The sequence below is a fragment of the Triplophysa rosa genome, linkage group LG2, assembly GCF_024868665.1.
Source record: "Triplophysa rosa linkage group LG2, Trosa_1v2, whole genome shotgun sequence".
Taxonomy (NCBI): domain Eukaryota; kingdom Metazoa; phylum Chordata; class Actinopteri; order Cypriniformes; family Nemacheilidae; genus Triplophysa; species Triplophysa rosa.
In genome coordinates this window covers 27320133-27335558 of record NC_079891.1, presented here as the reverse complement: position 1 = coordinate 27335558, position 15426 = coordinate 27320133, and the positions used below count along the sequence as shown (strand labels likewise).

The 15426-nt window shown below is 36.9% G+C and overlaps 1 protein-coding gene across 1 annotated transcript; it reads right to left on the bottom strand.

Annotated features, from left to right (window-relative positions):
* Positions 1-1555: 1555 nt before the first annotated feature.
* Positions 1556-15090, bottom strand: osmr (oncostatin M receptor). Its single transcript, XM_057349688.1, has 17 exons — positions 14988-15090; positions 14573-14718; positions 14346-14484; positions 13091-13354; positions 12621-12750; positions 12143-12300; positions 9927-10060; positions 9573-9723; positions 9034-9110; positions 8749-8953; positions 8459-8635; positions 7917-8018; positions 7308-7466; positions 6975-7127; positions 3895-3976; positions 3677-3749; positions 1556-3587 (listed from the first exon to the last, which is right to left on the bottom strand). Exons 1-17 carry the CDS (start codon positions 15082-15084, stop codon positions 3240-3242), a joined length of 2595 nt encoding a protein of 864 aa, XP_057205671.1. The 5' UTR covers positions 15085-15090; the 3' UTR covers positions 1556-3239.
* Between the last annotated feature and the right edge of the window lie 336 nt (positions 15091-15426).

Sequence of the window (15426 nt, the reverse complement as noted above, 5' to 3'; positions counted from 1 at the left end):
ATCTTATTGGTTGAAAGTGACTCGACGTATTCAACGAAGCAAGATGGATCCACCACGTTCTCAGGTAACAATATTAATATATTTGATGCAACATTATTATTCAAATGTGTATTAGAAATTAACGGGGCATTAGGATGCTTTGTAGGCTACATATAAACGTCAGTTTAACTACCATGTTATTCAGACAAAACAGGCCAACACCCTCAAGTTCATGTGGTCCTCATGCATGTCCTACACTAAACATAGTATTGTCAAAATAGTACTAAATTGATTACCGAACAATTTAGATTGGTGTCTTAAGTTAGCTTTATTCTAAAATAATATTTACTACAAGTAACGGTACATATCAAAACAATAATAGCAGTGGAGCATTTGGAAATATCATATAATATTCTATACCTATTTGGTTATGCGTTTAATGCATTTGCAGACAGACACTGTAAGTGTTCTGCATTCAGTGTTCCAGAAGTTCAGGGCATAAAACTGAACTTCTATGCAATATACCAAACGCTCCCTTACCGTTCATTTCTAATATACATTTGATTAATAATGTTGCATCAAATATATAAAATTGTTACCTGAGAACGTGGTGGATCCAGAGGCGTATTAAGACCTCATGGTGCCCCTGGGCAACAGCCCCAAAGGTGCCCCCCATCCACCCACCTACCCACACGCAAGAATCCACTCATTAAAATATTTATATATTAAAAGATTTTATAAGAATGAAACTCAGCAATTTACAATATACTATTTTACAAGAATTACACATTTACACATAAACTCTTCATCAGGCATTTTTAACAATTAGGCCTACTGTAGTTAAGAGGTCGCGTTTTCATTGGCCCGCCGTGGAAGCCTATCCCTGATTGGTTGACTACTTTTGACAGCCTATAATGCCTGGAAACACACAGGAGGACCTCTCGAGAGCAAGAGTACCAAAGGATTCGTGGACGCACGGCACGCATTTTGAGTGCGCACACGCTCACTGAGCGAGAGGAGAGAAAATTCATAAGAGAGCAGCGTATAATTGAAAGCGCGCGTCCAGTTTTGTGCATGAGCAAAGGAAATCGGCGTGCGAGCGGAGAGATTCGCGCGCTCGTATTACAAGAATGCGCTCTCGCCTTGTAATAATGCGGTCGCGACATTTGTCATTATAATAACGCCATACGATTGGGTAAACTTACTGTCATTCAGGAAACTAGCCAATTAGAGCTGTTCGCGCCCTTCACTGGTTCATTTTGAACATACGCGATGAAGTGATGTCGTCAGTTTCAGTAGTATTGATGGTCCAGTTATATGTAAACAGCGCTGGAGACACGAAGTCGTGTGGAAGTTGCAGGCTGCTGGAGAATAATCACACGCATTAACAGCTTTACCAGCAGAAGGTAAAAACTTGTTTTTGTATTTTCGTCTAGTGTGATGCTAATCGCGATTAGCGATATTAGCACTAACTTCAATGCTATAACATTCTACATAATATTGATCTTAAGTAAACTTCCTCTTCTCACACGTGTTTTTCTTTAAGTACACAGAAATATATACGATTTGCCTGGGCAGTACACACACCTGGTAAGTATGTGTAACGTTAGATTTCTTTCTGACTTTCTTTTGCATTCCGTTTTAAACACTAATTTCAACAATAACTGTTAATGATAAAACATTTGCTCTCATTTTTTAGATGAAGGGAAGAAAAGCTACCCAGTCACCCAAACTCCATCAGTAGTAAGTGTTTAAACATTCGACCTGTGTATTTGTATTATGTTGTTATTAACAATTGTGTAATATTATGTATGCTTAATACTGTTATAGTGTAACTCTGTAACCGTTTGGGTTACGTATTTCGTGGGTTAAAACATAACAAAATAAGGGACTTTTTATTTTCTAACTCTTACAATAACAATCACGTACAGTTAAACATTTACATCATTTGTGAAAGAAAAATTGTCCATTCCTTTAAGCTGGTGACTTGTTTTGCTGATTTAATGATGTAAGTTATAAGACTTACATTTAAGTTTGCATTGCAACTTGTAACTTGTTTTCTAACAGTATACTCTGTATTCACATTGCCATAATGTATAATGATGGCAGATTTAGTCCTTTATCTAACGTTACTACATTGCATATTTGCCACAGACTCATTTACTTTTTTGTGGTATGTTTTTACTTATGGTATGATTTACTTATTCTGACAGTTTGATGTTTGTCCAAATATACTATCAAAACTTCCTCCAATATCTATTTGTGACCCTGTGTAAATGTTTTCAACACCACTTGAAGCTGTTTTGTATTTCTCCAAGATTAAAAGTTTGTTTTATAAGAATTTGATGAATGTATTTTATGGGGATGTACTTATTATTTACTTTATTATATTCAACCATTTGTTTAAAGCGTATACTGTAATTCTGTACTGTAAAGAAGTTAATCATTGTGTATTTCGAGTGTACTTTTACAAATTGTGGTGATTGTGTTCATATGATTAATATGTTTACCTAAATAAAATGTTATTCTACAATGCTAAACATGTGTTTTTCATTTTATTGACAGTATCTGACTAGTAATTCATGGCCAATATCTGTACAGTTACAGAACATTAAGTGCATTTACTGTATTAAAAGTATTTGACTGAAAAAATTCAGGAAAGAAACTGTAAAATAACAGTGTTTTTCTGCAGAAAATTAGTACTTTCACATAGTTTAAGGAGGTTTATCATTATAATTCAGGAAAAAAAAGCATAAAATAATAGCATTTTTCTGTAAAACCTTATGTGCAGTCGCTTTATTGAAGGTGTTTGATCGTAATAATTAAGGAAAAGTCTGTGAAATAACTGTTTCCCTGTAAAACATTTAAAGAAAAATTACGTAAATGTAATGTTTTTCCCCATTATTTGATTTACGGAGTTTCATCTTAATTTTATGGTTTTTGTTTGGCAGCCGCTGCTGTCAGTGATTTGATCGTTTTTTTACGATTTTTTTTACAGTGTACTGTGGAATGTTCTACAGCAACTTACTTGCCAATTGCTGCCAGCAAGTTGCTGTAAATTTCACAGTATTCTTTCTACACTGTACCAAAGGCATGCAAGTATACATGATACAATAGCTTTTAATTTCATCACTCTTCAGGAGGAATGAAGCATTATTTCAATGAGCTGTAAGGGTACCAAATTTGAGCACGTCTGATTATTTGCCTCATAATTTAATTTTATGAATAGCTCTAGTTTAAATGATCACATTATAAAGGCTTCAGAATGCTACAGAGGTGACGTAATCACTTATAAACCCAGAGGTCTTGGCCTCCTGCACTTTTCCATCCGTCTCAAACATCTTATCAGATAAATCCTGCTGTTCAGAAGACACATAAGTGAAGTTTGTTAGATCTGTGGTCTGACTGTCCCATATTCCTGTAGTGAGCTGGTAGGAGGGTGTTAGGAATGATGGTACTGGGACTTTATAAGTAATGAACGGATGACTCAGATCCTCAGCGTCGGTCAGCCATGTGTTCTGTATCATGGTGTGGTGATGCACGTCTAAAACCTCAACATCACACCAATGACACTCCTCTATCTTGAAAGTACGGATCTTTTCACTCGCCTTGAAAAAAAACAACATGGCAAAAGTGACATTGAAGCTTAGAAATAACGCATGAGTTACATTAAAATATGTATACAGTAATAAAATACTTCATAAAGATCTTCATCCAGGTCCAGCGCTTTTAAGTGCAGAAAATTAAATTCTTCAGGAATTTCTCTTAGTCTGGAAAAGTTGAAACATGAAACAAAATTGAAACATTGAAATGTCAACAGAGGAAGAGAAAAATGCAATAGTAAGTGCTGCATTCAATCGCAGGACATGTGATTGATATTCAAATTATATTCTTAAAAAATATTATAAGACTTACATTTTTTGGCAATAACACAGACAAATGCAACAGCTGACCAACACCAGGAGCAGAACTAAAATCTTAGCTGACAACAGATAATCTGTTGACAAAATAAATATCAAATAAATATAGACATATTTACACTAAACCAGGGGCCTCATTTTTCAACAGTGCGTAGAAAAGGTTGTATATTTTGTCCTACGAATGAAATTTAGAATGTGCCTAAGTACAAAGAAATCTGTATTTATCAAATGTGCGCGCAAGGATAGCGCAATACATTTTGAGTGACCCGCTCCCTTTTAAAATAACCAATAGCGTTTCGTTAACAGCACAGTCAGCCTCAGCCAGGTAAAGCTGCATTTAACAGCGTGATGGCCACAGTGACAGTAGTATAAGATATTTGGCTTGTTCGAGTTGACCCATACTAGCCTGCCACCGACTGGCGAGATCAGCCGGTTGCAGACGGGGGAGGAGTAAAAAGACGGCAGGTGTTGTACGGAGAAATGCACCCCTGACAGAAGCTGTGTCTCGTTTCGTAAGGCTGCATCCTTGTGTCCTCCAGAGGTATCATCCTCTGAAGGATGCGGTATACGGATGATTCTCAATTTAGAATTAAACGAGACGTCCTTCGTAGGACATACTGCCAGAAAAGGAAACAGGAAGTGCCACGTTGCTATGACAGCACTTTGAACTCGAACACCTGTCAAATTAATTAAAATGATTTCTACATGATTTTAAGAGGTAAACGTTGGTTACTTTCTACCCTAAACAATACCAAAAGAGTTAAACAAATGTAAAAAGATTTGCCTTACTGTTTTAAAACGTTTAAAAATCACAAAACACTTTTAAACCTATTTACTATGCCTGCTAAGATTTAAAAAACGTGACACAAATTGTAAACTGTTCACATTTAAACACCACATATTTGATTGAATGTGCAGCTGCTGCCGTTTATTCAACACACGTTTATTTAACAGACATTGGCCGACGCAAAGAATTGTGGGTTATCTCTAGCAACTAAGGGTACACCTCATGTATCCTCCAAATTCTTGTGAAAGTAGGTCGCATTAGAAGGGTGCCTACAGAGTGTCCTACCTGCTTTTATGAAACGAGACAGCCTCGATGATGTAACAGGCTTCAAATGAGACCTCCGGAGGACGCAGCCCTCAGAAACGAGACACAGCCGTGCTTCCCGTAGGGAGCTGAACCTACAGCAGACCACGGGATATTCATTTCTTTATCACGGATTAAGTAAATATGACAGGAATACCTATTTTTTGCATTACGATCAGTACAATAAATATGTGATACAAATATCAAATTTGTGACTATAATCGTAATCGTATAATTATAATCGTATAATTCGAGAGATGACGGAAGCTAGACATCAACGTTAATAGCGCTGTCAATATGGATATTTATCTTAAACAAATGCATCGATTGGCTTCAGAAGACCTTTGTTAAGACCACGAAGCCGTGTCAAGCAGTTCGATGGATGCACTTTTTGGAGCTTCAAAAAGTCAACACTCATTCACTCCCATTCTACCGCTTGGAAGTAAAATGATACGTGGTATTATAACTCCGACTGCATTATTCTTCAAGAAGAAAACCATATTCAGTTAGGATGCCTTGAGGGTGAGCAAAACACAATTAAAAATTACAATGCCGATTTTTTCATGAAATATTGCAGCATTTATTTTAAATAGTTTAAGAATGTGGGTCATTCTCTTTTTAAAATTTGTGTGCCCTCATAATCTTTAGTTAAAATCTGAAAATGCACTTCCTTCCTGTAGTGACTATCCATGTTAAATGACGTATGTTAGACGGCTTGGGCGGAGCATCCTTTGACGAATTTCCGAGTGAAATGGAATTTCTAATGAGAAAAATAGTGGGCGTGGCTTTCATTTTTCTCTGAGATTTGATTGGATGTATAAAAACAGCCGTTGCATTTTGAAATGGAACTGCTGACAGTTGAAGGGGAGGAGTTAATACGGAAGTAAAAACAATCACAACTTCCGGTTCACGGCGACTTTAAGCACCATGCTCGTTCACATTCATTTGCATTCGGAAACGCCTCCAATAAAGCATACTGTAAATGGTGACGACACCTCCTTTATAAATCTCATGAATGTATTCTGTGCTCTCACTAAACAGATGACCCCGCTCTTTGAAAACACATTTTCTGCGCAATGCATGGTTTGCTCAGTTTGGTTTTTACTGTTAATTTCATAATTATTTATAGGAGATTTTTTCTCCATAAATTAAATTGGTCGGAAAAGAAACCGAGTTTGCAGTTACATTTAAGTGGAAATGCAATGTTATTATGATTTGGTAAAGCAATGTAATAGAAAAGCAATAAGATGATTAAAATTTGTATTTATATAATTTTTGTAATAATTAATATACAAACCCCATTTGTTCTTTTTTTCCATATATTGTTCTGTTAAGTGTGTCTTCTTTATATTGTGCCTTCAATAAAAAGTGTTTGCCAAGTCATCCAGCAAAGCGAGATCAGCCATGACACTAGCTACATTTCAATGATTTCCCAACTGTCTTTTGTAGCTTCTCACACCAATTATGCAAATAAGACACAGGAAACACACGGTGGCACTTTCTTTTTGTAGTATCACCTTTCTATCACTAGATTCTCGGCGTAAGCATGTTCTGACGTGTACTTATACATAGAAATGTGCGTAAATATAAGTTGCCGGATCCCACATTTTGCGTTAAACTGTTCTTACGCAAATCTGTGCGTACGCGCTGTTTATAAATGAGCCCCCTGGATTTTGTACTATACACATGCATCTAAAATAAAAGTGCTAAAATGGTTCTTTAATATGAAGTATATTATAAATTATTTCTATATGATAGAAAAAGATGCCTTTTATCTGTGGAATGATGCAGGTGATTATTGTTAATGTAGTTTGTCTCGTGTCACATTTAGTGTGAAAGAAATTTGAGATGAACGGTGTAGTTTAAAACTCAAAATAGTCTGTCATCAGTATAAAAACATTTTAAACCCAGACAGAATCTTAAATTGTTAACCTTAAACCAGTTTATCAGAATGAACGTGATTTTTCTACAGAGGTAAAGCTCACAGTTTTTTCTGGTTGTGATGGTGGTGGAGGTCTCTTGTCCACAGCCTGCAGATGAACACGCAGACAGATGAAATGTGTACGACCGGTCTTCCTCAAGATCACTGAATGTAAAAGATTTACTGTGGGGTTTATTTATCATCTGTCTGTGAGAACCTGCAATAACACAAAACTGTAAAATGACAACTTTGACTACACACAAAAGAATTTCTGAAACAGTTGCATCAATCTTATCTAAAACGTTTCTGTATATTATAGATCAGTTCATATATATAGTTTATAAAGTTAAAAAACATAACAGAAACTCAAACTGGTTGAGTAATTTTGAACACTTACTCTGGGAAATATCACTATCTAAATCTCTCTGTACTGTAATCTCATATCCTGTGATGAATGCGTTGTGATTCGGGTCGTCCTCATCGAAACTCCATTTTAGAGTCACAGAAGACCAAGTCACGCTTGGATGAGGGTCCAGTGTGGGGCACTGCGTGGGCTCTTCACCCGTTAGAAAGACAAATCACAGATGAGATCTCTTTAATATCTCAATTATTTCTCCTGTAGATATCAATGAGATCAAATGGAGAGCAAATTTTTGCTTAAGTCTCATCTGTGTCTCAGACATTTCTCCTTAGAAAGGGGTCATAAATCTGAAAAATGTCTCCGTCATTAGAGTTTCAGAAGAGATGTCAACAATGTGTCAAACTGAGCTCAGATCTGTCAAGTCTGCAATCAAAAGTCAATTTTATTGAAGATTTCAATATGAACTCAAACATTTCTCATCAGATTTACCCAAATCCAGATTTTACATTCATTTTACACCCCCATACTTTCTCTGGCCTCCATTTAAAAAAGATTATCTGAGGTTTTATATATTGAGCAATTTTTCAGCGACATTTTTTAACACAATGTGTAGAACAGGAAAAGGAGGATGTGTGTATTTCTTACTCTGTTCTTCCAAGTATCCGATGTGTTTCTCATGAGGTCTGTGTCCTTCTGCGTTACACCAGTAGACAGTAAAAGTGTATCTAACACCCGGTCTGAAATACTCTAGAAAAACATTCCTATTGTACAGTCACCTTGAACAATAATAGAATTAATAAACATTTAACATGTGATTTTAATGATTAGTAGTTGTGATGCCAAACTTTTATGTTGGCTTTCTTGCGTGAAAGTTTAAATAAGGATATGAAGAATTTAGGTTTGATGGTGGCAGAGGAAAGACAAATATCTTAAAGGACTTTAAATGTATATTGGAGTCTAAAAACAAGCCTCAGTTAGAGAACAAAAGTTAGAAAGGGCTGATGCATGGTGCCAAATTTGGTGGAGAGACAGCTTGAAGAATCAAAAGATTGACGGTAATTTTACGGTGCAGAAATGTCTGTAGACGTTGACAGATTGTTGGGATTGTTTATGTGACTCGTGCCGTGATGGTGCTTGTGTGGATGTGTGTGTACTATGAGACATCACATGAAAGCACATCTTCTAACCTGCTTCGAGTGATAGGTAAGTCTGGTTAACCGGGACTTTTCTCCACTGTAAGGAGCAAGCAACTCCCAGCATGCACCACTCTACGGTGTAATCGCATGTTGAGGAGGAACTCCTTGTCCAGGAGAGCTGAAATCCCTCTGCGTTACCCACTATCCTCTTCTCATTCATCACAGCCTCTGCAGAAACAGCAGAGACTTAAATCTCATGTTTGGGTTGCACAAAATTAACTATTACAGATTGTACTTGAAATACCTTGTATGATAACGTAAAGAAAGAAACGTATGTTCACCTGTATATGCTGAAGGAATAGTAATCTGTGAAGGTACAGATAAACCTGTCTGAGAGACCGCCCTCACCGTGAAGTCACACACGTGGACATCAACGGGTAAATCCACACGTGTCTGTGTGACATTGATGCACTTATCGCTCTGTGGATCTGTGTGGTTTTTACAAACCTCATAGGCTTCGATATACACTTCTGGATGGCTTTTGACCTGAGAAACATGAAGTTGAGTGCGTGATACTGTCAGTGTATGTAGGGTTCAAAGGTAAAAGCAAAGAAACTGAAACATACAGTGTGCCAGAGAAGTGTGACGGTGCGAACCGGACCATTTCTGATTTGCCTCCACACATCCACCGTCACCAAAGGCCCTGTAGAGAAACAGACAGAAACTAGATTTAAATGCTTGTGCAAAACATACAACGCTGGTTTTTGAAGTGATGAGGTCATCATGTTCAAGGTCAGGTCAAGGTTTCACATTCTGGTTCCAAGATATTGTTCCGGTCATTCAGTGTAAGTTTACACACAGCAGTGGTTTTGATCCGCTACAGTTTATGAACAATAATGAAAGTAATGCCGAGTCAATATTATAAACGATAGAGACCCAGTGTTAATAATGTTTTTATTTTTTTGCTTTTTTTTTAAATGTGTAATGTTTTGGAAATAAATCATGTCGTTTGAATGCCAATTCCATTCAAATTTGTTTCTACAGGGCATCTTACAATTTTTAAAGGCGGTGTGTTTCTATCATATTGTGAATCTAGTATATTGTATTGAATTGTGAGTGGAGTGTGTTTTTAAGGAACTAAGTAACAGTGCTTCATGACTTCTACCTGTAAGAAATGCTCTGGATGGTGTCCATCGGCCCCAGTCATTGTCCTGTGTGGCGCAGCGTCCCCTAGTGGTGTATCTCATGCTGGGCTGCAGTTTCTGTATCTCGAATATGAAATGCTGAAACGAATCTGAACCATTCATCTGTAACTCCTGTTGGTACAGAACAAAGAACATCATTTGACCTCCGACACCAGACGTTACTAAGGACATACAAAACAAATGGGGGAAAAAAGTAAATTTTTGCTCTGAGGTTTTCACAAGAGGTTTCACACGTTCGGCCGAACAGGAAACTGCCTCCTGTCGTAATTTTGATGAGAATGATATGACGTTTAACCCACGATGAGATGTTTTACCTGTGTCATCCCTCCTGGCTCCACTTCAATCTGACAAATAATGCATAGACCTCTAAAGCTTCCATTCAACTGTAAGTCCATCACAGCATCCAACACACCCGCTGTCACTTCAGAACGCTCAGGGAGTGGAAAAACTGGGATAGGATTAAACAGATAAACACATTTATATTAAAAAATATTATTTTTTGATACCTCTCAAGAGGGTACTAGAGGGTACTTCTCGTATGAAAAGAAGCCTGCATTCTTTCTAACTCTCAAATCTCTTACTGAAGCTAAATATGTTCCTTGATAAGAAGCAAGGAGATTAATTCAACTGAGAAAAGCTGTGAAAACATCATTCTTTTACATTTTACATACACTGGGACTATGACTTATATTATATTGTGTATGTGGGGGAGACTTTCCTGTAGCTCAGTGGTTAGAGCATGGTGCTAAAGGTCATGGGTACAATCCCAGGGATTGCACGTCCTCAGAAACAAATGAATAGTATCATGCAATGTAAGTGGCTTTGGATTAAAGCGTCTGCCAAATGCATAAATGTAAATGACTAGGGACGGTTGCAACACGGCTTATTCCTCCGGTCAGGAATGAGCTACACTGTAAAACTTTGCTGTAATTTCGCAGCAGGTTTGCCAGTAACTTACTGTAGATTTAATGTACAATTTTGTTTTAAGGATAAATTTACCCAGTTTATATATTTTTCTTTCATGAAACTAGACTAAATATCTTGGGTCACTTTTCTTGTTATGTAAATGTATCATAATTTAAGAAGTTTTAAATATTTTTTACAGAAAACAAGAGAATAATGCTTAGGAAGAATGCCATTTTTTTACTTTGTTGCTGTGCTAATGCCAGTCTCTTCTTGCTCATTTTGAATCTCAAAAGTCAAAGTGTCAGGGATTGCACAGAGAAATGCAGGCAGCGGGTATGAAGGGGTTAAACAATCGACTTTATTATAATAAAAACACAAAACAAGAAACCCACGAGGGGGTGTAAACAAGAACGAGAAAGCAATACAAGTAAACAGGGACGTAACTAACTAACCACTAAACTAACATAACTTGACAAACTAAACTAACACTTACTAGACTAGACAGGACAATCCAAACAGGAACACGACATGGGAAAACAGGTGAGCACAGGGTATATCAAAAAACGTAGAACACAGCACGCAGACCAAACGTATACGAGCAACAAGACAATGAAACAAGAGGGCATTTTAAAGGAGAGACAAACGAGGGATAAATACACAGGGCAGGTGGGAAACATTAGACACGGCAGGGAAGCAATACATGAAACGAGAGGGGCGGGGCCAATGACAAGACACGAGAAAACACATGAGCTGTCAAAACAAACAACTCATTGCTTTCTCACATAGAACCTAAGGGCTCCGTCCCTGATCCTGCCATATGACTAGAAATACAGAACCAAGAATGCAGGACCGTGACACAGTGTTTGAATTTTGATTAAAGTAATTGAAAACAGTACTAATCGGAAAGTATATTAAGTAGTAATTTAATCTACAGTAAATTATTGCCAAACCTGCTGCAAAAACTACAGCAAAGTTTTACAGTAGAGTATGATCACAGGCGTAATTTGCGGGTGGGACAGGTGGGACACCACCACTGCTTGCGGAAGGTGTGTATTGTTTAGGGGCCTAACATCTAAAAGTCGTGGAAATGCAGGATGCGGTGCTTTCTCACTATCTCCCGTTGCTCACACTCATAAGTTAATTTTGCGGAAGACAGAGCCACGACTGCAGAAACACGGCCAGTATGAAATGCATGCATCATCCGCGTTCGCAGCGCTTGCTTGTGCATCCAGTGTCCAAGCACAAAAACGCATAAACCAACAAACAAGTGACATTTTTAGTCATAGGAATAAATTGTTTTTAAGTGTAATGCACCACAACAGCAAGTGACCTTCCCCAAATGACAGGTTGAGAACCGAGCTGGAGTCAAAAAGTGGAGTATGCAATGGCCTACTTTATATGATAAATATTTCCAACGAGACAGAAACAATTTATTAAAGTATTAATTGATTTTGTCCCCATCACTGTTCAAAACAAAGTTACACCACTGAGTATGATGCACACGGTTTGTTACTCATTACTTGGAAATATGTTTTTCCAATTTAGTCTTTATGCAGTCAAGGCCGGATCAGTTTGGATGAATTACTCCTGTAACTTCAAAATGAAAACTTCAAATCATAATCACCTGTGTCTGTGATGTTGAATATGTAGTGTTCCCTCTCTCGACCCAAACTGTTTGTTACAAGTAAAGTGATGTTGTAAGTGACCTGCTGTTGGATGACTGGAAAACTGCAGGAGACCAGATGTCTGTTCTTCAGACTACAGTTGACAGCCTCAGAGTCCCTGTTCACAAAAACACTGTAATAAAAAACAACCAATACTGCGTTCGACTGAAGCTCAAGCAGCATAAATGTTGTGGGGTTGATTCACACACATACTGATGAATATATAACTTTAGTTGAAAGCGTTTGCCAAATTCATAAATGTAAATGACTAATGACTAACTCTAAATGATTCATTTTTCATGCAAAACTCTGTTGATACAACCTTGCATGCTCTTTCAAATGATTATTATCTGGTGAAAAACACCAGATAACTCGATCAGGGTGGATTTCGTCTTTGCTAGACTGTGTTTTTTTCAACCGTGATGAAATCAGAGTAACCTGATAAGTAATCTGTACATCCTTTTGCGGCTTCCGCCCAGGTTTGGAGCTCTGCGTACTTTCCATGTGCAGGTGATGTTTCTCACGTCTGTGGTCTCACATCGAATACAATGAAGTTTCTCAGGAGGGACTAAAGAAGGTTAACAAGAAATAAAAATCAACAAATGCTTCGTAAATTCAGCGAGCACAAAAGTTACTGCACATTTAGTAACACTTAAAAATGCACGAATGCTGTTGCATAACAAAATATTAAACCAAGGGGCAATTATTTTTAAAAAAGGACCTGCACACTTTTCAGCAATACATTTCATGAAGGTTTGAATGATAAAACAAGAGACGAACCTTTCCAAAAAATGAAGACAAAACCTTTCCATGTCAATGTATCTACATACATTTAGGCATTTACGAGGAATAATTTCATATCATTTTTATATGATTTATTATTAGCAGCTGTGTAAAACGGTACTTACAGGTGACAAAGTTCAAAGCTTCCTCAGAACTGTCTTTACTGCAGTTAAAACTGACACCGTACAGGTTTGTGGCATTGATGTTTTCCACTCGAATGGCTTTGACCCGTGAGCTTATGATGATGACTTTATATTTTGTGTTGTTGAAGAACATATCGGTGATGTGGGCATCTTCTGAATAAATACAGCAGAACAGCAACGTGGAACCTTCTTTCAGCACCTGGTTTTTTGGATACATCTTGACATCTTGAGACAAGTTCTTATCCCCTACAACACAAGCCAATAGAAAATAACTATTGTTGAATAAACCACACACATAAAATCATAATCTGTACAAGAAAACAAAATCACAGATGAGATCTTTTTAATATCTCAATTATTTCTCATAGACAGCAATGAGATTAAATGGAAAGCAAATGCTAAATGTTGCTTAAAACTGATCTGCGTCTCATATATTTCTCATGAGAAAAAGAGTCTCACAAATGTCTCCATCAGAAGAGATGTGTCAAACTGAGCTCAATAGTAACTATTAAAATTAGTAAAACTCTCAATAGGCCTATTATAGCTTGTGATTCTAGAATCTAAAAAGACGACCAGCTTAGTTTTGTGTGAGGCAGGTGTACAAAAATGCTGTCCAAAAAAAAATGCTCATTCATCCCTGACAGTTGAGAGGCTCACAACAGGCATGAACCATGTTTGACAAAAAGAGGAAGTTCATGTCTTACAATATGCTACATCCGAGTTAGAAGTAAAATATGGTTTAGTATTCTACACATCTACATATACTCTAAAAAATTCTGGGTTGTTTTAACCCTTTGGGTAAAATATGGTCAAACCAAAACGCTGGTTTAAATGAACATAGAAAATGTCTGTCTTTGACCCAACATTTTTTTTAAAGTGTATTAATAATACTAAAAATATATTAGTTATACACAATACATCTCAAAAGCAGTAAAAACATTATACAAATTATAATGGTTTCCATTCCAAAAACACAATTATGAACCATCAGCTGTTTACCATTAAAACCAGTACAAAATGTCTTTATGTAATGTGATTTGGGTTTTATTCCAGTAGGATTTAATGGTTTTCTATTGGTTCCACCAGATAAAATCCCCCCAATAGAACCCAACACATTACCAGTAGAGACCCACAGATACCATTAAAGCTTTCGTAATACCCATTAGTTTTTATTTTTTTCAGCTGGGATGTGATGCACATTATTATCAGCACAGAAAACAGATTTTAAATTCCCCACCATAGTGAGTTTTCCATGCGCTCCAGGATCCAAGCGTTGGGTTATCAGAGATGTGTCTTATTCTCACAGAATGATCTGTGCAGTTCAGCGGCATCTGTGACGTCCAGATCACTGTGTCAGCAACAGCATTCAATGACATCTGTCAATGCACAGAAAATCATTACTGTCTATATAGAAATAAAAACACAAAAACCTGTGTCAATAGGCAGTGGGACAGTTAAACTCACTCTGTCGATAATATACATGTTTTTTGTGCGACCAACTTGTATTTCATACGTCTGGTTTCTATGTTCTTCAGTCATATTCATCTTCATCTCCATTCTCCACATGTCCAAAGCCCGAAGTTTGACAATGTCCGGCACACTGATGTTATCTACAAGAAAATCATTGAAATGTGAAATTAATTTGTAACATAAATTATGCTATACATTGCTAGTCCTGGTGCTTTACATATCTAGTGTAAATGAAGTGTAAACATTAATACTAACAATGTTTGAAGGAAAGCAGCTTAACAAAAGAACAAAAAATGAGTACTTTGTTTCTAAGCAGGTTTATAAAATACATTTGAGCAGAATGGAAATAAGAAAAACAAATGATATAAAAACGCTGTTTACATTTGTGTGACCAATAAATTCATCTGACCTGAAGAATGACATCTCTTAACATGTTCAGAGATGATAATGAATATAAGTATGTTTGTCCAATAGTAAATCATCTCGGTGGATGTACAAGACCTCATGTTGCATTCATCTCTGCTCTTCTGTCAATGTGCAGCAGGTTACATGTGTCACTTTCTCCGCCTACTGCTGTCTGCTCTTTAGATTAAAGTAATCATGCCTGTGTAATCACATTGCTATCACTTTGTATGAGTCAAAAAGTGTTTTAATTATGTTTATTGTTTGGTGTTTAATGTTATTATATTCTGGTTCCGAGAGATGTGTTGAGAATTTAAATGCTTTTTAACTCAATGCTATTCAATGGATACTTTATATAAACGAAGAGCTCTATCCACAGGTCATTCGTGGAAATGCTTTTGAAGAATTTTAGGACATCATCCATTAAACCCGTGAAAACTCACAGA

Bases quoted from the DNA above. Each gene is read 5' to 3' on its own strand.
- osmr (XM_057349688.1), bottom strand. From the start codon at position 15,084: ATGAGGTCTTGTACATCCACCGAGATGATTTACTATTGGACAAACATA. The intron at 10,061-12,142 runs GTGATTATGATT...ATCCTATCCCAG, and splicing joins ATTCAACATCACAGACACAG to TTTTTCCACTCCCTGAGCGT. The intron at 3,588-3,676 runs GTATTTTATTAC...TTTTTTTTCAAG, and splicing joins TGGATGAAGATCTTTATGAA to GCGAGTGAAAAGATCCGTAC.